Below are 27,725 nucleotides of genomic sequence, written 5' to 3'. Positions count from 1 at the left end.
GGTTAAAGTCAGTATTCTGCTTTTTTCTCAAGAAAAGTCAGAATTCTAAAAGAGATATGTAAGAACTGATTTTACAGTGACCCGAGTTGGATTCAACAGTTCTTCTAGGTCTCGATTTTTACAAAGGTTTTTCATGTTTCATGTAGCTGAAAAAAAGTCAAAACTTAAAAATGTGATTTTACAGTGGCCCTAATCATTTTCCGTACAGATGCCAGCTGGATCCAGCTTAGATCAAAAATCTAACATTAGCCAGTGTAAGATGTGTACTCATGTTTTACTGTTCTTTCCAAGAGGAAGCATCAAATTTTTCAAGACAATGAGAAAAGCACAAAGTAATCAGAGAAATTAGCTATAAAAAGAACATTCCGGCAACGTTTTATACATATAACATGAAGAAAAAGCAATGTGATGCTACAGTGGCTTATCAAACAGAAATGTGTGTCATTCAGTGTCAAACAGCATGCCATTATACTGCAGTGCAGTCAAAGGAATACAAAGGCAATACAATCAAATGTCAGGATGTAAGCCATAGTTTTGTATGTGGTTAACAAACATTCTTTTGCAGAAACATCATTCTACTTCATGAAAATCAAAGACAGCTCAGGTTTAAAAGTACAGAGTTCAGGAAAATCCTGAAGTAAGAGTCACTTCAGCCCATCGTGCTGCAGCCATCCCCTGTTTGGAAGAAGCTGGCCTCACCTGCCAGATGAGGCTTACACAGATTCACTGAGCCTTATCAAATCAATATCATCTCTCTAACCAAAATACTATCTTACATGGAAATAAGAATGAATTTCTCAGAAGCTCTGGAAATTCGTAACATGCTGCAAATAGAGGGTGATGAGTTCATGTCCCTGTTCAGGAAAAAGCAATGTCCATTTTGGCGAGCACAAACTTGTTTTACTTGTTACTTGCTGTCTGAATGCAGGGAAAACTGCTAGCCTAGCCTCCATCCTCACTTTGTCTCTGGTCAATTTTGTCCAAATAAGCGTTTATTTTGTTTTCTTGAACAGCCTGAGCGGACCAGAGAGGCCACATCCTCTTAGAGATGTACATTTTTTGTAGTATCTTGTTCACTGTTCTTATGTGTCATTAACTTCCGTTAACATTATTTTCCTATGAAAGAGGATTCGGGCAACTGTTTTAGTCAGAATTCTGACTGAGATTCGAAGAATAAAGAAAAAATAATAAATCACCAATAATGAAAAAACAGTCAACCCTCAGTTGTTTTTACAGTGGTCCTAACCCTCATCCACTTTTTTCTGTGTGTCTTCTATGTAGAACATAAAAATAACAGATTTTCATAGTTAACTTGCAGCACATTTTTTTTCTAATATATTTATTTTGCTTTTGCTTATTTTGAGTTATATTTCCTTGAGGTGTTCACTCTTACTAGCTTCTTCTTGTTTTTTACGTCCAGCCCATTTGGCCTTAACTGGCACTTGACTCCCTTTGGGACACGGCCTTGAATTTACCTCAAAACCGCTTTGACCTAGACTGGCCTCCAGCTCGACATCAATGGCTGACTACAGGCCTGCTTCCAACAACTCCCAGCTACGTTTCGTACATTAATGCTGTGTGGGAGCAGAAAAGATATGGTTGTGGGTGTAGGTTAGTGTTGAAGATGGTTCTTAATTGACTGAAACACCAAACATCCCCTTGGCTCATTTTGCTAACAAGGTGGATAGCATCCCCCCTTAACATTGCCTATTGGTCGTATCTCTCCTATTAACAAAGCTGAGCTCTTGGAAAAAAAGTTGTGAGCTAATGACTTCATGAGACAGCTTTGGAGTTATTGGAGGGTGTATCCGTTTGCTTGTGATGGAGTTAGGCTAGCAGCTTTCCTCTGCTTCCAATCTTTGTGCTAAGCTAGGTTAAACTCATTCCCCACCTGTCTCTGTACTGGATGCAACTGTACTGAACTTATCTGACTCAGGGTCACATGGCACACGAGAAGATTTCCAAAATGTTGCAATATTTCTTTTACACAAATGTTGTCTCATTATCGTGTACTGACATTGCTAACAGAGGCAGCATCAATAAAACCAAAACAACCAAAACAAAACAGCGAGTCAAGCTCTTGTCGACTGACAGGACTCAGTTCATTCTTCAAACACTGAACTCAAGCCTGAAGTCATTTGGCAAAAAATAATGCAATCATTAATAGTTGCAACAATCAATACTCAAAGATCATAAAGAGACACTGTCAGATATGTAGATGCAAAAGATAAAATAAAAAGTGTGACGTTTCATTAACCCCCAGTTCTTAATCCAAATGATGCTGACAAAGTCATGGCTACATCTCCTTCACAGACAAGCAAGCAAGTGTAAAAAGAACACACACACACACACACACACACACACACACACACACACACACACACACACACACACGCAAAGCTTTAAACTGAAATTAAAATAAATAAATATAAATAAGGCAAAACATGAGATTTAATACAAAATAAACTGGTATATGTAAGCATTGTTACAGCTGTGGAGGATTATTGGGATTAATGATCATTACCATTAATAACATAATCTTCTGATATACCAGTATATTGCACAAAGGCATACAGATATGAATCTATAAAAATAAATGCAAAATATGAACTTTTATGAAAAAATATATGACTTAAATATGAATGAATAAATAAGTTAAATTGATATTAAATTAAAAATGATTTAACAAAATAGTAAAATAAAAGCTAATGAACACACACTCACTCCACCGAGGCCTGTAACTTCACAGCACCATCCTCTACACCTTCTGAAGGTTGTCATCCTGTCGCACTGTCTATTGCAAATAAGGTTAAAATAAACTGCTCCACACGTCCACTTGGCTCTGCAAGGCAGCACTGTGCCCTGTGCTTTAATACCCATGCTGTAATGCCATGTCCATTGTCCATAAAGTTTTTGAATAAACCGCTCACATTCTACATCCTCGAGGTTCCTCAGGTCATCATCACCACCAACAGACCGCACAACTACTCCCTATGCTTAGAAAACTAAATACATCCTAACGTCATGTGTCCGTGTTGTTGAGAGAGGCTCAGATGAACCACTCCTTCTTGCTCTCGTCGATGGTTTCGGTGAAGGCAGGGTCATTGACGATGATTGCTGCGTCAGCGCAGTCTGCCGACTCTGCTCCCTTGGCCTCGTTGGTGTGGTAGGATCCTTTATGACGGAACATGTGGCGGATAACAAACACCATGATGCAGAGGACAGTGAAGATCACCATGGAAATAATGCCTGGAAACAAAGCAGATGAGCACTTCTTTTATAACAGACTGGAAAGTTTGCTGTCTGATGAAGTTGCAGAGTGCCCAATAATGTAACTCAATGTTGATGAAGGTTCTCAGTCATCCAGGTCATGGTAATTCTAAGTGCTGTATCGTAGGCAACTGGACGTGTTTCAGTTTCTTGAAGACGTTTCACCTCTCATCCAAGAGGCTTCTTCAGTTCTAACTAACTGGAGGAGTTGCAGGCTTTTAAACACTGTGTGGGAGTGTCCTTAGAGTTGTTAAGGACACGTGTGAGCTCTGAGTTTCAGAGTCGTTTGGGCCACTTGTGGGCTGCTAGGGCTAGGTGAGCCCAGGTGTGAATGGTTGTTAAGCTGTCTGGGGAGGGAACTCAGTGCTGCATTGTAGGTGGGTGATAAGTAATGTCTTCGGCCACCTCCTCTGTTCAAAGACGGTCGTTCCAGTTTGACATAGATGGAATATTTTACTTTCAAACCATCCGTCTTCTTTGGACAAGATGTTTTCATTGTTGTCTCAGAGCTCAGAACTCAGACTCTGTAAGGACACTCCCACACAGAGTGTAAACACTACAAAGTCTGTCTATGTTGATGAAAACAATTGTTTTGCGTGGAGTGTCTGGTATTTGTAGGTTTAACAGGTTAAACGACCGTTCCCAGCTGCAGCTTTATCACTTGGTTGAAAGTTAAATGACATTTACCTCCAATTATGGCAGAGTTGCGATCCACTCCATCCTCACTGGTCTTGTCCTCATTGAAGGGGAAAACTGCTCCAGCTGTGGACAAGGCAAACAGTTATTATTACATTATCTGTATGACATATCTTTATGTTCCGTCAAACTGTGTTATCTATCCGTCTCTCTACCTGCTTCTAGGTGCCAGGGGTCACTAGCTGAGGCCATTGGGGAGATGGTCAGGGGTGAGGCTCCACAGTTGGAGGGCACCAGGATCCCAAGTGTGCTGACGGGTGCAGCCAGGCCAGAGCGCAGTGCAGCTTTCAACGGCGCCACGCTGTTAAACTGAACTCTTGACAAACATCCCCCGAAGCCTGGCGTGTTGTAGTGCTCAATCAGGATGGGATCAATCTGTCCTGTTTCTATAAGAAACATACAACAACAAATTTATCTACTCCAACAGGTCAGTACAAAAGTGTCTGGTAGTAACACAAGTGAAAGGACCAGAATGACCAAAAGAAAACCTCATATCTCAGGGATCCAGACCAACTTTTTATACTGGTTGGACTGGTGAACCTAACATTTTCATTTAGTTGCACCAGCACATAATTAAGATGCACCCAATAATACATTTTAATTACATTTCTCAAAATATAGTGTAAACTATTGTAGATAGGAATATAGGTGCAGATAAATGTTTTGAAAAACTCAAATTAATCAACATAAATTATTATGGGGTATTAATAACCATTAAAAGTGCATATGTTAATGCATATGTTAATGTTCATTGCTGATGTTTTTTCAAAAAATTTTACAAAATTTCACAGTATGACCAAATACCTCCGTATCAAAATTGCGACAATATTGTAGGGACAATTTGGTACTTTCACAAAATATTAAGAGAGAAAAGAGATTTTTGATCAGTTATCATCACAAGTGGGGATATATTGACTAAGTGAGTAAAGACAAGTATTAGAACAAGTAGTATAATAGTCTAGTGCCACGGCATAACGGCATATAAAGTTATGATTAATGGGCAGACAAAGGAGCAAACTGGAAATAGGAATAGGGACTGTACTCGTAACACCCAACATCCCTGAGATGAATCACTCCTGTCTGACAGGACCCCCCACACACATTTCAACTCATCTAGACACTTACCAAAGATCTTTCCAAGGAAAATAGTTTTGACCAGGTTGAACTGGGTGTCAGAGGCCTCAGGTAGGGTGTATGTTGACACTGGGTAGTGGTCCAGCTGGAGAATATGGACAGAGGAAAGGAACAGTGACATGTTGAACTGAGACTGAACTTTAATCTACTCTGTTACAATCATCCCCAACAACTGTTCATTTTAGTCAGCAAAACTTTATCTTAAAGAAATAGTTGAACATTTTGGCAAGTATGACTATTGGCTTCTTTTTAAAAGAGAGATCAGAAATATTCTAAAACTCCGCCTAAAAATCACTGTGTTTGCTGTTAGTCAGGAAACAATATACAGTACATTCTAAGTGCTATATCGCAGGCAACTGGACATGTTGCAGAGTCACCTCTGTAAGGACACTCCCACACAGGGTTTAAAGCCTGTAACGCCTCTCCAGTTAGTAAGAACTGAAGAAGCCTCTTGGATGAGAGGTGAAACGTTTGAAGAAACTGAAACAAGTCCAGTGCCTACGAGACAGAACTTAGAATATAGCAAGAATTACCATGACCTGGATGACTGAGAACCTTCATCAACAATATACAGTATATGTACATTTTTTTTTAAAGATTCTACTCCTGACTTTCAAGATCCTTCACAACCTGGCACCATCATATCTCTCAGAACTCATCCATATCCACACACCTCCCCGCACTCTCCGATCCTCTTCTACCATCCAGCTCTTTGCCCCATCTGCCAACCTAACCACCATGGGGTCTAGAGCTTTCAGCCGATCTGCCCCCACCCTTTTTGGAACTCTCTCCCACCAGACATTCGCCCTTCCGACACTGTCTCCACCTTTAAATCCCGCCTGAAAACGCACTTATTCCGAGTGGCTTATTCTGCCCTTGCCTAATTTCTATTACTGCACTATGTAATCCCACATCCATATTTATTTATTTATTTACCTACCTTTCACAATTGCACTAACATGTTTTCTGATTTTCTTTTTTGATGTATCGTTGTTGCTATGTGTGGTGACCTTGAGGGCTTTGAAAGGCACCTTTAAATAACATGCATTATTATTATTTATTATTTACATCTCGTTATTAGTGAGATTTAGACGTTGGTAGGTATATTTTGGACAAGCTGCTTCCTCCTTATGCTAAGCTAAGCTAACCCAGTCCTGTTGCAGATCAGTAACAGACACAGATTAATATCCACCTGAACATCTCCCTCTCAGAAAACAGCAAGTAAGCCCATTTCCCAAAATGTGGAACTATCACTTTAATTCAGTCGGGCACCCTTTTCCTTCTCACTGGCAGCGTACAGTATTTGTTAAAACATCGTCAGGTATCACTGCAGTGGCAGCAAGCACTAACCTGTAGTCGTATCTCCCTTAAGTTTCTTGTTATGTTGACAGAGTGTGGCTGTCCGTTGGCCATGTTACGATGGTCAACATCTATGGTGTAAGGTTTTGTTAGCCCCCCAAGACTGTAGCGGATCTGGAGTGTGCCTGGACACACACACATAGAGACATAAAGTTAGTTTTAACACAGGATAATAATGCAACAGCAGTTCATAAAATACAGTGTATCCTTTTATATACAATTATTTTAAAAACTGGTCAGGTACGATGTTGATGAGCCTACCATTGTCCCTGAGCACCACTGCTAAGTAGTCCCGAGTCCTGGAGCTGACGTAGACCAGGATGCTACGAGCACTGGTGGTGCTGAAGCTGAACACCAGCTCCTCCCGAGTCAGATTGACCTCACTGGGAACACCAACACCTGATAGGCTCTTCTCCTCCCGCAACGCAGAAGCTCCTGCCTCTGGTGGGAAGTCATAGCGCACCAGCGTTCCTGTCTCAAAGTAGCCGCCAACATCTAACACACACACACACACACACACACAGAAAAAGCAGCAGACAAAGGACAGGTAATTAAAACACTATAGAAATGTTGATAAACCTTTCTTGCTGCATTGAATCTAATAAAAGTTCTAATTTAACATCCATCCATCTATAAATCCATCAGCTATGCTCATTTATCCTTTGGAGGATCATGGGGTGCTAGAGCTGATCAAGCTAACACTGGACCAGAGGCGAGGCACACCCCACAGATTGCCAGTGAATGATTGGGCTGACACATAGAGACAGACAACCATTTTCACTCATTTTAAAAATAAGTTCACATTTACCATCTGTGCAGAAGGGTCCATCGTACGCAGTGAGGGAGCAGTCACAGGAGTAACCATTGTACTGCTCCACACATGTCCCTCCATTCCTGCAGTGCATCCCATAGCTGTTGCAGTGGCCCTGGCAGCCTGGATTCACCCCTGGAGCCACCTTTGCCCTCTCCTCCAGGTCAATGGTCACGCCGTTTATCTTCAGAGCTCGCATGCAGCCCAGGAAACCCCTCTGACCACTCGAGGCTCCTGGTAAATACGGCACAAAGCAGAGCAAATGTTCAGGCAGAGCAATGGGGACTACAGCTGTTACAGTCACTGGATCATTCGCACTTGTGTGAATCATATCATTATGTACAAGGGGACAGTTCTCACCCTCACTCTATACTCCTAATGTGCAATATTTTGATATTATTGATTTAAAGACACAATATATCATTTCTGCTGCTTGGGGTCTCTAACAGAACAAAACAGTAAACATTTGTGTGGTGTGGGGAGGGCCAGGAGGAGCCCCTGCAGCTGCTCAGAGCCGGCCAGCTCTGGAGGAGAGAGTTTGGTGCAGAACCAGTGTTTCTGAATACATGAGGTGTATGTGTGCATGTGTCTTACCAATATATAGATCACTGTAGTACTCCAGTTTTGTGTGTCCCTGTGGGGGGCTGAGTCTGACCTCCCTGTACTGTCCATTAAGCTGCAGCACTGCCTCTTTGATGTTCTTCTCAGCTTCCACGCGATGCCATTGGTCATCATTCAGAGGCACCGGTGAGCGAACGCTGAGCTCCACCCGCTCACTGCCCACATCAAAAGAGAAGAAGACCACCGAGCCTCCTGGGAGCACGAGGATACAAACCCAACCTTAGTCACATTTTAAAACATCAGACTGAGAAATGTTGAATTCTTCCATCATGTGCAGTGAACACACAGGCACACACAGACACACCTCTGAGTTCAATGTGAAGGAAGTCTGTGGTTCCCAAGTTCTCCAGAAAGACCCCATGAGTGGAGGAAGTCCTGAAGTAGAAGGAGATGTCGGTGCTGGTTTCTTCTCTGAAGGAGGGGAAGTGGAGGTATGAGGCAGGACTGCTGAAGGATGCTGCATTCCAGAAGTTCCCTTCAGAAAACAACAGCAGGACATGGAGTTAATCCTAATGTTTCATATCTGATGATCTGAAATATCTCTGGTGAAAGATCAATGTGTTTTTGTGTCTAAGAGAGATCGAGAGACACTCACGGTCCCCCTGGCATCTGAGTGCTCCGACTGTCAGTTTGGCCTCAGATCCAGCTCTGCCTGTATCACCAACTACAACCTGACTGACTGGCAAATGGTCTTTGTACACCAACAGGCCTGCATCCTCCCTCCTGTGCACACACACAAACACACACACAGGTCAATAAATCCCTTTTTACAGCCTGGTTAGACTTGGGCATGCAGCAACACCAGTGCCTGGGCCAACAAGTTGTCAAAAGTGTGATTCTGCGTTGATTTCACTTTTAAAGCAGAAGACAATTGGAGCAAAGATGGAGCAAAGAACTCATTTTTGAGAAAATTGCAAATTGTCATCTTGAGGTCTGAGTAGTGGGTGAAAAAGGAAGGAGAAGAAGAAGGAGCAGGAGAAGAAGAAGCAGAAGAAGAAGAAGAAGAAGGAGTAGAAAGAGAAGAACAAGAAGAGCAAGAAGATGTAAGATGATACAAGAAGTATAGAAACAAAAGTAGTAGGCGACACTGCTCGACCCCTAATAAACTAATTAAAAACAGACCATCCTGGTGATGATAATCAGCTGTCAGAGCTGTTTTAGTGAAGGTAAGAAATGAAGTCCGCTGTGAATAGACCTTGACTAGTTAAAAAGAAGAGCAGTGGTCTACTCACCAGGAGCGCAGGTCAGCGTCACAGTTGCAGTAGTGTTTGGGGTCGGTACAGTTGTGTTCGATTCCACAGGAACACTTCTGTATCCCTGGTCCTGAGCCCCCCCAGTAAGAATGCCTCTCATTGGCTCTTCCTACCCACCAGGTAAACGGCGAGCCATCTAGGAGTCAAACCAGCAGCCTAGAGTCAGTTTACTTTCACTTCATTAGATCAATACATGCTTCACCTGGAAAATATCCTGCTCACATTAATGGCTTTGAACCTGTGATCCTGTATTTGTCAAATCCTGTCCTGCTCTGCAGGTCATGTTTTTCTCTTTCATGTCATTCTTTTTGCCACCTTTGTGGGCTACAGACTTCTTCAACATCTGCACCTCAGCCTGCTTCAGAGCCAGTTAGTTTACAGCATGCTAGCCCTCTATCTGACCTCCATGCCTGCTGTCTGCTGGCTTCCAGCCTGCATCCCAGCCAGCTATCAACAAACTTGATTTTGACCTGCTAGCATCCAAGTTGCCAGCCTCCAGTCTTTAAGCTACCAGTCTGCTTCGGCATCTCAGCGTGCAGCCCTCCTGTCCTGAGCCGGCTAGTCCACTACCTGCCTGTCCCGACTCTGCATTCCCAGGAGCCATATGTCTTTTTCTGAACTGGTGTGACATCTATGGAGTTTAGATGTCAATTATATCTCAGAACATTATTTTACATTTTAACCACTGTATGCCTGATGGTTGTAACAATACCCCACAATACAGTCGACCAAAGCTAATGGACAAACAACAAGGAGCTCTGAGCGGAGACATGAACCTCATGAGAATTCATTTAATGCATCATTTGTATTCATAAATAAGCAAGGTATTTTGTTAGTGACGGATAGCTTACCTGGAGTGTTGAGAAGACGAGACATTCGGCAGGCGTAGGCTACATACTGCTCACAGTACTCTGCACTGCTGGTGACTAACAACACCTGGACACATACAGGAAGGACAAAGAGACAGAACATCTTTTCATGGGTTCCTTTATTATAGAGCAGATGTTTCATTCTCATGAATGTTTTCTTTGCAGTGTTTTCTTTGCAGTGTGTATTGAACCAATGCAATACACACAAAGAAGATCTTAACTCTAAGTTCTCCAGTCAAAGTGTGTGTGTGTTGCCTGTGTACCTGTTCATCAGTCACATTGTAAGTGATCTGCAGCACTGCCTTCCCCTCCTGCTCTGCACTGGTGACTGATGTTTGAGGAGACAGGTTGTTCTTCAGTGTGGTCCAAACATTTTCCTCTGAAAGACCAAATAAACATACAGTATCATCAAGAGTCACGACAACTTCTTCAGCAAAGATCCACTTTACTACTAAACAGTACATTAGTAGATGCATTACAACTAGTATAATGTATAGAATGACAGATGCATGTTCCCATCCAGAGGAGCTACTGTAACATACAAAAATGTGACTGACTGATTCACAAACACACATGGGAATAAGCATCACATTACAAAGAAATGTAAATACTGATAGTAATGATAAAGTAGAACTTGAGTTTTTGCAGCAAACTGCAGTGAGCATTGACTAAAGCTATTCTTGGAAATAGAGTTTTTGCCCAGAATCGCATGAGAAAATGAATGGGACTAACCCTCCATCCCTCTCACAGTGATTCTCACCTGTCATGTCACAGCTGACTCTGAAGGGGGCGATAGATCCACTGCCGTCAGGATCAATCCAGTAGCTCCCTGAGCTCTTCCCCTGGTGCTTATACTCCTCACAGGACTGCTGATACATTGCTATAGAGACACGACACACAGTTCAGCAGACACAAAGCACTGCGTTTGTGTGTGGTAAGTGCGTAAGCACTTCAGGGCTGGACATGAATATTTGACTATAGTGAGGTAAAATCCTAAATGCCAGTCATGTTTTTTGGTCGATTTTATAAGTCTACAGAGCAGATGCATACAGGGAGAGAGAAATTAAGAGCCCGCTAACATCTGGCTTCAGTCTTTAATGTGAATGTGTACAATCAGCATTCACTCTCGCGTCAAATCCTTCTGCAGTGGTCACGCAGTGGTCACGCTATACCACCTGTCAGGTGTGATGCTATAACGTGAGTTTAAGTTCAGGTTGCTGGCTGGTGAATACGTGTCCATTCCATGTTTTATATGGAGCAAGTTGTGATGTTGTATGACTGCTACCATGGCCAGGTCTCTGTTGTTAAAGAGATCTTGATCTCAGTGTGACTTCCTGGTAAAATAAAGGTGATATAAAATAAAATTTTAATTTACGGGTATGGCAGGTAGCTCCAGTGTATCCAGTGCCATTACAGTTGCAGCTGAATGTATCCCACGTCTGAGAACAGCGACCGCTGTGCTCACAAGGGTTAGGCACACACCTGATGGACAGTGGAAGAAAACAGATGTGAACACAATTTTTGCTGCGAGGCACCAGAAGCACCCACTGAGCTACTCTGCTTCCTTGTGCTTTCTCATCTATTATGACAATCACCTGTCTATAATGGCACACATATCCAGGCTGACGTTTTCAAAGCTTCCAATGAGGCCCTGCTCCACTGCCCTGAGGTCAGCTGGATGGTCGTCTACGTGGATCATCTGCATGCAGCCCTGAAAGGAACGCTGAAGTGATCCTGTGTTGGTGTTCAGAAAGTAGCCTGGAGAAAAATGGAGGAGGTCAGAGGTCATTTTTTCAACCACTGGAGAAAAAACTGACCCAATGAACTCTTTGCTGTTCTTGACAATGAGCAGTTTCTCTAAAACATTAGTCCGAATTGAGTAGTCACCTCCAAAGTAGTAGGCTCCTCCAGTCTGAATGTAGATGGGGATGGTTGTTCTGACTGTGGACGCTTCGTCTCCATCCACTGTCAACATAGCATAGTACTCCAATGCAGTCAGATGGACACTGTGCCACAGGCCATCATTAAGGCCTGAACCTGCAAGGAAAAACATTAACAGGATCAGATTAACAACAACAGTAACAAGAATAATTGAGGAAAGCAGCAGGATGACAAGTGAAAACTAACTGAACTAACTGAGGACTCCTGAGTTGAGCTCACCTGATGAGATGTCAATACGCAACTTCTTCGTGTCATGTCTCATGAGGAAGGTTACTTTGCCCTCCGTCAGTCCCAACTCCACCCAGCTGTCAGCCAGCGTCGTATACATCAGCAGACCGTTGGGGTTCCAGGTCCTGAAAGACAGACTGACTGCCAGAGTGTCGCTGTAAGCCTGACCCGGCAGCCGCAGGAAGGACGTGGAGTTGAAGAAGACGGAGACTGAGTTGGACTCAGCGCACGAGAATGTCAGGTTTCGCTACAGTGGGGGAGAGAGAGAGAGAGAGAGAGAGAGAGAGAGAGAGAGAGAGACCTCAGGAGTAGAGCTTGGCCAGTCTTGCGACAAAATAGGACTGGGTGACGGCCTTAAAATAATAACAAGGAACTTTTAGGCAGTACCGCGACATATGATATACACAGTATTTTGAAATGTCCTCAAAAGCACATTATAGATGCCTCTATATTGATATTGTGACAACATTGTAGGGATGACTATTAGTACTTTCACAAAACATTAGCACAATGAGATTTTTAATAAATAATCATCATTAATGTGGATGGATATAATGACATAGCAGGTAAAGGCAAGTATCAAAACAAGTAGAAAAATTTGGTAAGTGATATTGTGATACAGCGGTATCCAAAATCTTAGACGGTACATAGTCTCCTATCATTATAGCGATATCGTATATATTGCCCAGCCCTACGACAAAATTGTTTTGAACTCAGGGTTTCCCCCAGAAAAGCTGTCTGTATCTTCTGAGACAGGCGTGGCCTTAACTAACAAATGCTGCTGGTGAGCTTTCCAACCATGATATTTTTGTTTCCACTGTAGCTGTAGTTAAAAACATCTTAGGAATTAGGCCGGGATGATGCTTATCCTTACCCACTTATCTGATTAAATACCTTCACAATACTTAAATGCCAATAGCCAGCGATGTCTGAACTTAGTAGAGAGCCAAGCTGGAAGCTAGCTGGCTCGGCTGGCTCGTGTGCATGCTCTATGGACCCCACAAGACCTGGGCAGTTACGTTTGCTATGTGCTCCTTTGAGTTTCTGAGGGATAGTGGTGTAGAAAGCTCACAATACACCCTATCTTACTTTTTAGTTCCATCATCATCACTTTATTAACCAAAATTCAAAAAATCAATTCCCTGAAATTAGGCCGGGTGGAACCCGGTTGTTTCCAACAATGGATCAAATGACTATGCGTAATATACAAGGTGACGGTGTACCTCCGTGCAGTGTTTTAGCCTTTTCTCAGCTCATTGTTTTGGTTGTCCAGCTATTAAACTCTGCTACCAACTGGAAGCTGTTTCTGATTAAGAAACTCTGATTATGAAGCACCGTACACTACCGCAGAGAGACAGAGACGAGCTGGTGAACATAGTTGAGCATGTAGAGCTATGAGCAGTGAAAGAGACACATATTTTCCTCAGTAGTTCATGGAGACCAAACCAGAACTAAACATGGTGGTACCACTTTCTTGCCTACAAATACTTCTCTTTGTGATCTTCTTTGAACCACACAACAAAGACTAGCTGCTCTATCATGGCCTGTATATTATTATTATCATGTCACGGGACTTTGCAGATCTTTGTAGTACAAATGCAGTCTCAAACAGGACATAGCACTAGATCCAGCAGCTGGCAGGATGACAGCACAGCTGAGAGCCAAAGACCTCAAATCAATGCTACAGTACATTCCTTTCAGCTTCATGTCTGTAAAATCTGTTGTGGTCTACTTCATTGTCCCACAAGCAAAGCAAAGATGAAATTCAGAGTTGGTTTGTCCTGGTCTGAAGTCAAGACCCAGCCTCCACATATATATAATCTGTAATCTTATTGGCTTTATCGCTGAAACAGGAATTACCCATGACCAAAATACATTCATCAGCAGTGGAAAAGGAGCGCAAGGTTTTTATTAATTAAGAGGAGCGGACTCTGAGGTGGCCACTGTCCACGGCATCTTTCAACCATACAGCCAGATCACTGGACCGCCCCAGGGAGAGAGGCAAGACAGCCGGAATATGAGCCGTGATAATCCATCTTGGATTAAAGGCTGCTCATGGCTGATGTCTGGTCGCAGGGTAATCAATTTGCCCTCATCTTTACAGAGACCTGTCTCCAACTCATTTCCAGATCAAGCTGTTGGACTTGACGGGCAGAGTGTGTTCCGAGCCAACACAGCACAGGAATCATTGGATGAGGAGAGGTCTACTCTTATACCCTGTTTATAAAAAATGATGCTTGATGCTCAAACACAGTCGGAGTATTTGGACAGTGTTTCCAAGTTGTCAAACTTTTAATGAGAGGATCATGTCAAGTGTATAAGTGCACGTGTTATAAATAACTGTATTCATTGTTTTATCTTATATTCTATTCTAAATGTATTTGTTTAAAGGCTCACTTTGTGTTCTTTGCACAAAGAAACAACAACTTTCATTTGGTGTGCAATGCTGTGTTGAGTTGGCTTACAAAGCTGGAGGTGTCCACTTTCTTCCTGCGGACCAGGTTAGTGATGTTGTCTCCATTGTAGGTGATTCCCTCCATGCAGCCCACAAAGTTCTCTCTGCCTCCTGAGCTTGGCTTCACTGATACAGGCAGCCCTCCAAAATTGATCTGAGGACACGCAGCACAGTGGACAACATGGACTTAATAACATTGATCTTACTGTGATGTTTATTGTACTACTGCGACCGATGCACAAATTTACTCTCAGGAACTCTACTAAATCAGATCACTGGTTTTTAAATCAAGCTGGAATTGTATATATTTCTTCCTTTTGTACTGGTAGCAGTGGTATACACATTTTGAAACTTATTTTCGATCAGAACTCACACCAATTATATCCATTTTTTTCCATTGCAGTCTACCAAACAATGGAAGATGACAACTAGGGAAAAGGACACATAAATGACACACAAAGATGTCCAACGCTCAAAGTAAAACAGAAAATGCAAAACACAGCTATGATCATGGAGATGTGACAGGGTGACATGGATGCAAACTGGGGCCTAGGTGTTCTTGATCAGCACCCTGGCCACCAGGACATCCCTATGTAGAATTTTTAAAGCATGATAAATGGTTGATATCTTGGGTAACAACACTGAATGGAATAATGCTTTATGATGGTTTGTTACTGCTTGCCAACAAACTTCAGCAGGTAAATGCCATTAGTGTGTGTTGATTGTTCACACCATCAGTGTGTGCTGAACGGACCACAATATCTCACAGACCTTTGAACAAAGGTCTCAGGATTGTGACATTAGTGTGAGATGATGAAAATGACAGACAGCATGACCCATGGAGTCTTTACCTCATAGTCCAGGTCTAGGTGGTCAAACTCTCCGTTGGTCCTGAACTGCTGAGTGTGGTGGTCCAAAGTAAAGTTGATATTTCTCCGGTAACGCTCTATAACAACTGAGTGCCAGTGGTCATCATCCAGTAAGCTTCCACTGGTCACAGAGGTGTGACCCTGAATTGAACCATACTGGTTACTGCCTGTAGAGAAGTAAGCAAATCACACGGACAGGAACAGGCTGTAAATTGATCATGTTGCTTCTGACAGATCATCAGATTTTTAAAAGAATAGAATAGCCTGTGTCTGGAGACTTTTGCAGTGCTCTTGCTGTCCTTGAAACCACACAAATGTTATGGAAGGCTACCTAAGTTGATGCTGAGCTGTAGCCTTGCCCTGCGGAGCTCCAGGGATATGTAGTCTCCCTGCTGTCCCTCTCCGTGGAGTATGACCCCGTCTCGAGCCGTGGTTCTAAACTTGAGAGATATGACATCCTTCACAAACTTCATCTTCTTACTCCTGAAGCGGTAGGAAATGACGCCATGGCCGTCAAAACTGATCACATCTGCCCCTGAAAGACAAAAAAGGAAGAAAATTGTCTTTCCTGCCAATAGAAAAGATCTGGGATCTAGAAGCGCCAAACCAGGTAGCTGTGCTTGAAATGAGTTACTTTGTGTCTAAATATTATTTTCATCATCAAAGTTGTAAGCAGGGTATTACATTCACTTTGACAGTTGGGGGGTCAGGACTAAACCCCTTAAGATGTCTCATCTCATTTTGTAACAGATGCAAAGAAACTTGAAAGGAAGAAAGAAAATTGAGTGCTCCTATCAACAGTTCCATCTGGCTGTTTTTTTGAATGTACATTTTCCATTCACTCGGCCAAACAATATCTTATCAACTGCTTCTATCATATTAACAAAGCTACTGTGTACTACTGTATGTTCACTGATATGTAGGGTCAGGGCCATCATGAAGCAATATTAATCTGTGTTGATTTTTGTTAATTTTCCATAAACAATTAATCAAAACAATGTCTTACTTTGACGAGGAATAGACTGATTATTGGGGCTGATATTTAGCATTTTTCTGATTATCAGTTTATTTTTTGGTGACAAAATACTTAAATTTAAAAAAGTACTACTTTGGCTCTGCTGAAGCCTCCTCTCTCTGTCTGCAGTCACCACTCTGTGGTCTCACTCAATGTCCCACCCACAACACTTTCTGATTGGTTACACATAAGTAATAGAATATCAACAATGAATTATCTGAATCTGCAAAATAACTAGTCACTAAATTTATCAAATAAATGAAGTGAAGTGGAAGTATGAAGTAGCAAAAAATGGAAATACTCAAGTAAAGTACCTTAAAACTGCACTTGAGTAAATTGGACTTCATAAAAAACATAACCATCACTGGTCATTTTCAAATTTTGACAGATTTTCATGACCTCCGTCTAGGAAATTATGTTTTCTCCTGTGTCAGTTTGTTTTTTAGGTGGTTGGTTTGTCAGCAGGATTACAGAAAAACCACTCAACAGTTTTCCATTAAATTTGGATGGAGGATGGGTCTAAGCTCCGGAACAGACCACATTAACTTTTGGTGTGGATCTGGATGAAGGGACGGATCCAAAAAATTCTCTCTCTTTCCTTAACATTGCAAGAAAGGGCTTTTTTTTCTCATGGATCTTAATTTTAAAAAATCAGGTGTATTTAGGAGGCTGGAATTTATGAGTGAGAACAAGTTGATGCCGATCCTAGATCTGGTGATCTTAAATCATGGTTAGGCAGTTATGGGTGGTCTTTAATTTAGAGTAATACAAGGTTATTAAGTCTGATATTGGATTAGGCTTTACTGAATTAAAGGGGACTGTTAAGGTATGTGCACTAGTTACTGTGTGGTACTGTGCCTTTCTTCTTTACCCCCACAGATGACTGTCTGATAGGAATGTAATAAGGGGTCAGAATGCCAAAGTCGGTGGAAAGGCCCTTTTGGAACTGAAGCTGAAGGATATTTGTTATTTTCCTTTCCCCCAAATGAAAAGGTGGTGGAAATTTACCCATTTCATTCAGCCACGGGCGGGGCAAAACGATTCCCTGGCACCCCCTAAAATGCAGTCTCTGGGACTACTTTCACCTACATGATTGAACACATGTGTATCGCCTACATTAGTAAGAGTTCCTGAACACATTTATATGCCAATATTCTGTTAGTCATAGCGCCCCCTACTGGCTACAGGAAATTACATTTATTAAAAAGTGGCAGGCTGACCAAATCTGCCTGCAACATGTTGAGAAAACACTTAAAGTAATAGTTGGGGTCTTTTGATGTGTGGTTGTAGGAGGTACTTATTCCTAGTCAGTGTGTTACCGGCAGTAGATGACCGTCAGCTGTCCGCCTGTGTGGCGAGGCAGCCAGGCTTCCCTGTACTGTCCATTGTCATAATGTAAAAAAATTCCCAAACTTAAATATCCATCCATCCATTTATCGATTATCTACACATACTTATCCTCTACTGAGTCACACGGGTTGGAGTGTATCCCAGCTCACAGTGGTGGGGAGCTGGGTGGACCTTGGACAGGTGCCCAGTCCTGGACAGAGTGGCTGAATCAGGTTTCCCTCTCTTGTACACTTGTACTCACAATATGAGCAGCCGTAGAGATCCAGACGTACTCCGATGCGTCCCTCCCTGCTCCACTCCACGGGGATGAAGCGGATGTATCGAGCCAGGATGGTGTGCTGCAGCTCATGACGAACCACACCCTCACTGTTCACGTTCCCCTCAAATGTCTGAAATACACAAAAGACAAACATGCTGCAGGTAATTCTCCATAGTACAAGTACAACTTTCCATAATTTACTGAAATTTTATTCTTTATTCATCAGGAGACTGTGGTTCAGGAGGTAGAGTGAGTTGTCTACTGATCACAGAGTAGGTGGTGAGTTATCTGTTATGTTGAGATTTCAAAATTATTTACTACAATTTTATCCCCAACGGACATTTGAGAAGGCATCACTGTCACTGGAAACACTGAGCTGCACTAATTCCAGCAGTAAGTAAATGATATCTTTGTGCAATTTTTGACACAAATTGCATTAAATGGTTAAAAGGACGAGATGATGGATGAGATGTCATTATAATACCTGACATAAGATTTTTACTCACCCAGATGTTTCCATCCTGTAGATAAGGCCTCCAGTTTTTCTGCGTGTCACTGTAAAGCAATCGATACTTGCTGGTCCAATCAGAGCTACTGTAGCGACCCTGAGTCACTATGGTAACCACCTGCTTCCTCGAACCCAGGTCAACCTGTAACCACTGGTTACGGTTTGTATCCAAGGGTGACCAACCTCCAGCACCTAGTTTTGCGGGTGTTACGAAGGTGAACAGGGTGGCAGATGGCAGGAAAAAGGGAAAGAAGAAGAGCAGAAAAATTGATGTGAAACATTTGGAAAAAATCATCCTAAGTGTCTTCAGCTTACAGCAGTGTTGTTTATGTTTATGTACCACTTCTTTAAGAGACCCCCCCCCGCTATCCAGTGTGTAACCTCATGGTTGGGAAGCTTTGTTCCTCTTATCAGTATCTGAAGACATCCATTACAATTCATGACTTTGAGAACATTGCTGGTAGGTTACTCTAAGTTTAGACAGCTACCTTATCTGTGAAGAGTACTTTTTAGTTTGACTCAGTGTTTCGACATTTAATTTGCAAATGAATATACTGTACGCTATGGTAGCAGCTAGTCATGTAGAGCAGGCCTATTCAACTAGAAGGGTTTAAACTTTGTAATGAAATTAGATTATTCTGCATGCTGCTGAAGAGCTGCTAGACTGGCTTCTGTCGTTTGCAACAATGACAATAAAGATCTATAAAATAAATCGATCAAATAAAATGATCAAAGGGCCGGAGTGATGATGCAAATCGCACAAAACACCAATTTCTACATAATGTTGCTTTAAGGGCCGCAACCCAAAAAAGAGGACGATATGATTCAATGTGCATAGCAGGAACTATACAGTACTTGTCATTACAAAGCCTTACCTTGTTTCCTATTGAGTTTAGCGTAACCAGCTCCATATGCTCGGTCAAACACTGATGAACTGGTGAAGGAGCTGTAAGGAAGAGGAGTGGCCAGGCTGTCCTCACACTTTCCTGAACAAGAGAGACAAAAAACAGACACACAGCTCAGGGATTAAGTATGCAGAAGAACCCCACAACATGAACTGAGAATTGTGGGGCGGCTGTAAATCAGGAGGTAGAGCGGGTCATCCAGTAAGCTGAAGGTCTCTGGTTCCAATCCCCGGCTCAAAGGGAAGATAATGAACCCCCAAATTGCTCTTGATGAGCAGTTGGCACCTTGCATGGCAGTCTCTGACATCAGTGTGTGTGAATGTTGTAAAAACACTATAGAAATGAAAGTCCATTTACAACAAAGATAGAAAAGATGTATAAATTTAGAAAACAGGCAGTTGATCTTATGTGTAACTGAATAGTCAATGACAACAACTTAAGGCTGGGTGATATGGCCATATATATTTATATATATAACCGTCATTTTTTTTGGCTTTGTACGTGACTTCCTATGGCAGAACTACTGTCATCATCATTGGAGAAGAAAGCGGGTGTTTTGGATTAAGAGCAGCAGACTTTGAGACCATCACGGCCCACGGTCGGCATCTTTTGACCATCCTGACCAGCCGGACCAGGGAGGGGGAGAGAGTCGGCATGAAATGAAAAGCCAATGAAATGCAATTCAATTTCATCATCAATTATTGGACAAGGTTTACTTTGTCATTACTCTATATCCAGCAATGCATCACATTTCATTAGTCTTATTTAGTCTTTAAAATCACCCTAAAAGCCTGTTGAAGTGATTACACTTTGATTTAGTCTTGATCAGCAGTTTGCATAGTAACAGAAAATTGCTTCATTATTTTATTTATGGACACATTCTTACCATAAGGCTGGTTTGTGTTTATGTGTATGATTGTTTTGGTTGGTCTTTGTTCTCCACACGTTTATCAGAAAGATTATCAGATGGAGTTCTGGGCAGGGGGAAGGGTCACAGCTCTGTGTGTGTGTGTGTGTGTGTGTGTGTGTGTGTGTGTGTGTGTGTGTGTGTGTGTGTGTGTGTGTGTGTGTGTGTGTGTGACAGGTGCAGAGAATGGTAATGAGCTTCCTCATATGCATTACAAAACAACATGCCAAGCATGTATTAATCAGTTTAAAGGAACAAGAAAGAGATTATGTGCTCGATGGAGAACCTGGAAATAACCGCAGCACTGCACTGACAGCTCGTCTTTCTGAGGAACATTTATGGGATATTTGATCAATGAAGAGAATGAAGCACGTTCATGTTTAAATATAAAATTTCATGAATTTCTTAACACAAAAAATTATTATTTTAATGTAAGAATTAAACTGGGGATGTTTCATGGTGATAAGAATTAGGTGAAGCAGCGACTAGTAACTTTTATTTTTTCTTTGATTCTGGCACCTCTGCAGACAAAAGCGGTATGAGCACCACTGCCTCCTGTGGTAAAGCTCTTCACCTCGCTAGTGAGTGCATTTGTTTTGAAAGTGAGTGAAAGAAAGAGGTAATAAATTTCTAACACTATTTTTCTATATAAAAATCTATTTGCAGGGTGCATGGTAAGGTGGGATATTGAATCTACGTAAGGCTATGTCAAATTTATAATAAGACAATGATGAAACAAAATAAACTTTGTTTTTGTGCTGTTTAGAGCCCAACTGATTTATCAGTCAGCTGATTTTATCATTTTATCTTAAATGGGCCCATCACCACCATATCGGTTTTGGGGGTTTATCGGCTTGGGTACCAGTGTCCGATGTGAGCGCGCCATAGTCGCTGCCGGCAGGCAGGTGGTACTGGAGGAGCACCAGGCGGAGGGCGCAAACTGTCGGGGGTCCTTGGGTCTCAGCACAGGTGGTGAGAGATAGGGTCGAGCTAGAAGCTAACTTCCTTGAGCTGGCCTACACACGGCCTGTCCTGGTGTGGACCGGTGAGGATATCGGCTCCGGGGTATCTCCGCCGGAGGAGAGAAGAAGTTAGACAGAGGAATGGCGATTTCGGTACCCACCTCACAGGGGGGTCGTAGTGGGGGGAGGGAGAGTTTTTTCCACCCCTTAACAACAGTCGCCCAGGAAAGAGAAAGATCCCGGATTGGGGAAAGCGTAAGCTGCAAGGAGATGGAGGAATTCGGAGAGATAGGTTGTTTTCCCCTTTTTTTAGCTGCCAACTCACAGTACAGATGCAAACTTTTGTTTTGTTTTGTTTCTGGAGCAGAAAATGTGACTGTGTCTCTGGTTCATACCATTAAGTAAAAAGTTTGGACAACATTTGGATTTTAAAAGACAGAAGGAGAGACGGTATGATGAAACGTATGCAGGCACTAAGGAGTAATTATGTGGATGCTAGTACAGCTTGCACGAAAAAGCAAGACAAAGGATATGTTTGTCCTGCTTCAACTCAGTGAGGTCTTGATTAATTATAAGGTAATCATTACAAATATTTGAAAGTGAGGCACCTGGGCCTGACTGTGAGACAGCTTATATTCATAATGTCAAAATGTTTGTTCATGCAGTAAGACCTTTTTGTCTGTGTCTACTGCAAAAGTCATAATCACAATCATGACTGCCAACAGCCACTGAGTAGTAGACCGAGTAGAATCTAGTGGACATTAGTGAACCAGTCATTATTCTCTTAAATACTTAAAAAATAACAGTACTTGGGAATCGCCAAGTTAACTTATTTAAATGTATTAGAGCCCGACCGATATATCGGCTGGCTGATATTATCGGCCGATATTAGGCATTTTCCAAACTATCGGTATCGGCATTTATAATGGCCGATAAATGAATATTTAAAAAATAAAATAAAAACGGATGAAACACCCTTCAACTATGTTATGAGTGTTGGCGTTATGAGTGTTGGCGTTCCATGCTTGAATAACAATTCAAAGAACATCCCCATCAGTTCTCTTAACTCAAATAAGCATGACAATATTTGTGACTACCATGTCCAGTTTTGCTGCTGTTAGGTGTAAGCCGAGAGTGAAACTGACTTAGCTAGTAATTTTGATGTTCCTCTGTTCTGTTGTGACAATAAAACAGTTAAACTGCATTATCATATTATTTCAGTGAGGACTCATAAATAACTACAAATAACTAATGTTACGGAAATCTGTTCATGTTTTTGTTACGCATTTCTGGATTTATTTTTTTCTATATATATATATATATATCGGCCGATATATCGGAATATCGGATTTTTAAATCACCAAATATTTGTATCGGTATCGGCCTTAAAAATCCTTTATCGGTCGGGCTCTAAAATGTATAATGGGAAATGAATGACTACATGAAACAAATGTTAAGAACTGTATTAGATTGCACAGTATCGCATCAAATCGCACTGGATCGCATCAAATCGCACTGAATTGCATCAAATCGTACTGAATCGCATCAAATCCTACTGAATCGCATCAATCGTACTGAATCGCATCAATCGTACTGAATCGCATCAATCGTACTGAATTGCATCAAATCGTACTGAATCGTCCTGTATTAAAAATGTATCGTCCCTGAATTGTATTGGAGCCCCTGTATCTAGATGAGAAGGGAATAATGCAAACACCTGAGGTATCACAGTCACAAGAATGGGACAGACAGATCACTGTGACCTTGACCTCAGACCACCAAAGTGTAATCACTTCATCCTTGAGTCTAAGTGGAAGTTTATGGCAAATTTGATGAAATTCGCTCAAGCCGTTCCTGACATACACGTTCAAGAGAATGTGATGGATGACCCCAAATCATAAATCTGTGATATCTGACTTTACTTTTAGATTAACAGTTGTTCAGTTCCTAAAGGACAGACCAGCTGGTCTGTGAAGAAACCCAATGAGAGCTGCAGAGAAGTGCAGAGTTTCTTTAAACCACAGCCATCTGTGAGATTGTGCTGTAAGCAAAAAAATAAGGCTTAGGATGGAAAACAGGTCTGGAGTTACTTCTCATTATATTAAATTTGCAAAAGAAAATCCAAACATTCTTTCGAAAAAGATGGATGCTGTATGAAAGCAGAAATTCAAAAACTGTAAACATTCAATGGATTATCTTGGATTGCATCAAGGTAATTTCACTATTCTGCTCACAACAGGACAATGAGGCAGCATCAAGTACGCTGACAGCTGTACTGTTCCAGGATACAGGGTTAGGGTTATCCAACATTTTACAGCTCCACATGGGGCCCACTATGTTTGAGGGAAGTGAATTATCTCTCCTTGAGTTCCCATAATGCAACTGTGACAGTCCCCTGGGTTGTTTACTTATACTGTGTTTTGTTTCTATAATGCAGCAGGTAGACTGCCCGGGGGGGTGGAGTGTTCATCATCCCAGGTAGAGGCCCGTGGGCCCGGTGCTCTCCCACTACAAAAATCCTGACTTTGTCATGGAGAGACAGGACTGCATAATTTATCATTTCAGCATCGACACGGCAATTTGTGCTTGAGCAATAGTCACATTGCTGAACGTGCAAAGTCAAGTAAGGCGAATAAACTCAAACATGTCATGCCACAACTTTTTTCTGCTTGATGCAAAAAGAAAACCATAACATTTCCATGACTACTCTACGAGAAAACTCAGTCTGATATATCATAATTTAGTCTGATTTAAGGGTTGTTGGATGCATGGGAGTGTGTTGCTTGTGAGTGACATGCAGGCTCTGCATGCACAGCAAACCACCAATCACAATCATTCTTTATCAACTTATCAAACAAAACAGGGCCTGATTTGGATGTTTGAGAACATGTAATCACTCCAACCATCACACAATTTATTTCTAAATAGTTATTTAGAAGTCATAGTTATAATGATTATTCAGGTTAAGTCAAATGACTCTTCCCCACTTTAACAGTTCTTCATACTCCTTCAGCTGCTTCTCCATCTCCTTCAAGCTAACAATGTAATTTAGCTCCCAGCCTTAGTTATATTCTAAATCCCTAATCCTCATTTCATCATCATTTCATGTTTTTCAACAAACCTTGATGTATTCCACATTTTCCACACATTACTGGTATATTTCAACTTGCCAGCTATGTTTTTTTGCATCAGCTTTTCAACATCCATCATTCACACCACAATTTCTTCAGATATTGCATTCTCTAGTTTCCAAACACGTCTATTCAAGGTAAGTTATTTTTTTCATATCTCAATATACATTGCAGAGAACCAAAATATCACAATGTCAGTTTTTCCCAATATTGTGCAGCCCTTCAGAGAGTCTCACACTACACGTTACACTCCACTGACCTCACTCAGTGATGTTGATAGGTTTTTGATATAGTGAGTCCCCGGGACCCACAGGGGGTCATTTGAATGTGTCCCAGGGAAATTTAGTGGGTCCCCCCAAAAATGTGTGATTTCTGGCAAAGTGTAGTGTTAAACTTGTATTTGATGTTATATGGTTATAATCATGGTTATATGTTTGATGGAAAAGTATCTGAAAATTAAACAAACAAAAAACAAATAAAATCCCAAACCTGAAAACAAAACACTGGCAAATCTACGGCTGCCCCAAGAAAGTTGATGAGCCAGTCAGTCAGAGACGGATTTTCTCAGAAACATTAGAAAAACATGATAAAACAAAGGAGCTTACAAAAATGTACAGGGATAACATCTCAGTGAGCAATTATATATAAAAGGAACCATAAATATAGTTTTATATTTGCTGCCAGTTAAAAAAAAATCCAACTGACAACATGTGATGGTGGTTATCTGATGAGAACTGCAATTCAGGGGCACCAAATCCTAATCTGGCCCAGGGCACCAAAATGTGTAGCACCGGCCCTGTTCTGACAGCGCTGTCAGGAGTGACAGGAGAGACGCTCTGTGGTGCGCTGGGATTTTATAACTGAACTATGAGCAGGACGCACACAGTTTCACTGTGTGAAAATCTGATGTTTTCACATCACAGATGACAATGAAAAGCGTGACAACACAAGTCTGAGGCTGCAGGTAAAACAGTTTAGAGTGGTGCTGAACTGAAAAAAGACGAATCATTGAATCTTTTAATTGGGTACAGTCCTATCACATCATCCTGATACACTTGTCAACAAAATTCAAATAAACTAAATACTGGTTTATGGTTTCAACACAGTGCAGCTCCTGACCGGCAAAGCAGCATCGTCACGAGAGAATACAGAAACGAGATTCCTTTTATAAGTAATGATTTCATTACAGATGTGTTGTACACAATGTGGCATTATCAGGATTCAAATATGGATGCATGGATAGTGAGTTAATGGGTCCTTTCAGATTGTAATGCGTCAGAGACACAGGACACATACCTAGCAACATCACTGCTCACTAATGACCAACTCACTGTATACTTAATTTCATCTACCTTTCCTTTAACATGACTTTATTGCAAAGTTGTGACAGCAGAGATTAAGGATCTTTTAATCAAAACAAAAAAACAAAAGAAGTTTGCTGAGTGTTAGGTGGGGAGGGCCAGGCGGGATCATCGCCAGCTATCTCTGGAGGAGAGAATCAGAAACAGAGCCAGACCTTCTGGAGGAATAAACACCCAGAATCACTCAGATTTGGCTCTGATCTGGAGCAGTTCACCCTCAGGAGGAGAACTAAGAGATTTACTGAATGGGATTGAAAAATGGATTCTACTTCATTCCTGTCTATCAACCTGACTGCAGCAGTGATCCCCAAAGGGGACCTCCATTGTCAGGTGTTTCTGTTCTGTAATGTTGACTGCTGACTGGAGCTGGAGGGGAAATGTACTTCATGAACATAACGTTACAGAGAGGAGAAGGGAATGCATGCACCGTTGCATGCTATTTTACGGCTGATGCACAATAATCTTGCAGTTTGGGGCAAATACACGTGTGAATAAACACAAATGATCCTGCAGTCAAACTCGCTTCACTGGTGTGAACACACAATTAAACAAGCATCATCGCTGATGAATACCTGACTTGACTCAGGCACAACATTCACGAACAAGGTGATATTTAATTAGCGTCAAATTTAGTTTAGTTCGCCAACTTCTCGATCCCGGAAGTAGTCAAGGATGACTAAATTAAACACACTGTTACCTTAAGTAAACTAGTGGATTTCTCTGGGTTTGAAAATTGTTGGAAACATTTGTGATAATGTAAGTACACAACTCAACAAAATATATAACAAGGGTCTAGGTGTTTTTAGACATTCTAATGCAGAAGTCATACATATTACAGCTTTAAAACTGATAAACAAGGGGGTTAAAAATGTTATTGGTGGGCTTCTATCGGTGGTTACATGTGTGGAGCACAGTGTAATGGTCTGTATGGGTGAGTGGGATATGTTTTCATTATATTTATTCATACTGATATGTTATGGATACTCTGGCTGCAGATTCAGTGCAGTTGAGCTTTCTAGTTTAGCATTTGCTGGACTCTACATCAATGCACTTAAACTGGAGACTTGATAAATACATGACTGAGTAAATATATGACTGACCCCATTCTTGCTGTTAAAGCATTCTGCACTTTAAGGTGTATGTTTTCCTCTTCAGTGATATAAAATTCGTAATGATGACATTATGAAATACGTGTGTGTCGTCGTTATTATTAGCATTACTTACGAGTATGCTGGTTTGGCCTTATGCTATAGAGTCTACATCGACTGCTCAGAGCTGCACTGGCCCCGGAGAGAGCAAGCCACCAAATTAGCCACGGTTGCTAGTGTGTGTGTGTGTGTGTGTGTGTGTGTGTGTGTGTGTGTGTGTGTGTGTATTAGCCTAACAGTTACTTACGGGATGCTGAGGATGCAGCGGTGGAGGTGCTGATGATGCCACACAGGACTGGCAGCAACAACAGCGCGGTCAGATCAGACATGTTTCCAGAAAATCCACAGTCACAGAGACACACAGAGACAATGAAGCGGTGCGGGCTTCCCTCCGCCGGGCTGTCTGTTGTTGCGGTGATACACAGCCAAGATGCTGCTTTCTTTATCAGCCGCGGTAATGAAAAACAGTGGCTGTCCGTCCGCGGCGTTCTATACGCAATGTCCTCTTCCTCCTCTCCTCGCTTATCAGCTTGCCCAGCGGCACTCCAGCGGGGTTTGACCGACAACCTCAAGAACTAGCCTGTGAAAAGAACGCGTTTGAGCTGTAGGCCGGGCCTCGAGCTCCAGGTGCATGGTCAGACAGACAGACGAGAGCTGTGAAACCGTTCTAACT

The 27,725-nt window shown here is 41.9% G+C and overlaps 1 protein-coding gene across 1 annotated transcript; it reads right to left on the bottom strand.

Annotated features, from left to right (window-relative positions):
• Positions 1-255: 255 nt before the first annotated feature.
• Positions 256-27,725, bottom strand: cntnap2b (contactin associated protein 2b). Its single transcript, XM_084369058.1, has 25 exons — positions 27,300-27,725; positions 19,514-19,624; positions 18,637-18,830; positions 18,113-18,260; positions 15,838-16,041; positions 15,489-15,673; positions 14,648-14,791; positions 12,174-12,429; positions 11,901-12,050; positions 11,609-11,771; positions 11,389-11,495; positions 10,774-10,893; positions 10,277-10,392; positions 9,996-10,080; positions 9,124-9,280; positions 8,487-8,614; positions 8,196-8,366; positions 7,865-8,083; positions 7,268-7,504; positions 6,721-6,954; positions 6,451-6,584; positions 5,092-5,185; positions 4,122-4,352; positions 3,958-4,032; positions 256-3,249 (listed from the first exon to the last, which is right to left on the bottom strand). The coding sequence occupies exons 1-25, from the start codon at positions 27,379-27,381 to the stop codon at positions 3,050-3,052; spliced, it is 3,945 nt and encodes a 1,314-aa protein (XP_084225184.1). The 5' UTR covers positions 27,382-27,725; the 3' UTR covers positions 256-3,049.

This window comes from Pagrus pagrus, assembly GCF_965226575.1.
Source record: "Pagrus pagrus genome assembly, chromosome: 12".
In the NCBI taxonomy this organism is placed as follows: Eukaryota; Metazoa; Chordata; class Actinopteri; order Spariformes; family Sparidae; genus Pagrus; species Pagrus pagrus.
Note: the sequence above shows the minus strand (reverse complement) of the source record. Positions and strands in the feature narration are given on the sequence as shown.

Bases quoted from the DNA above. Each gene is read 5' to 3' on its own strand.
- cntnap2b (XM_084369058.1), bottom strand. From the start codon at position 27,381: ATGTCTGATCTGACCGCGCTGTTGTTGCTGCCAGTCCTGTGTGGCATC. The intron at 11,772-11,900 runs GTGACTACTCAA...ATTTTTCTCCAG, and splicing joins AGGAGCCTACTACTTTGGAG to GCTACTTTCTGAACACCAAC. The intron at 10,894-11,388 runs GTAAATTAAAAT...GTGTCTCTATAG, and splicing joins TGGAGCTACCTGCCATACCC to CAATGTATCAGCAGTCCTGT.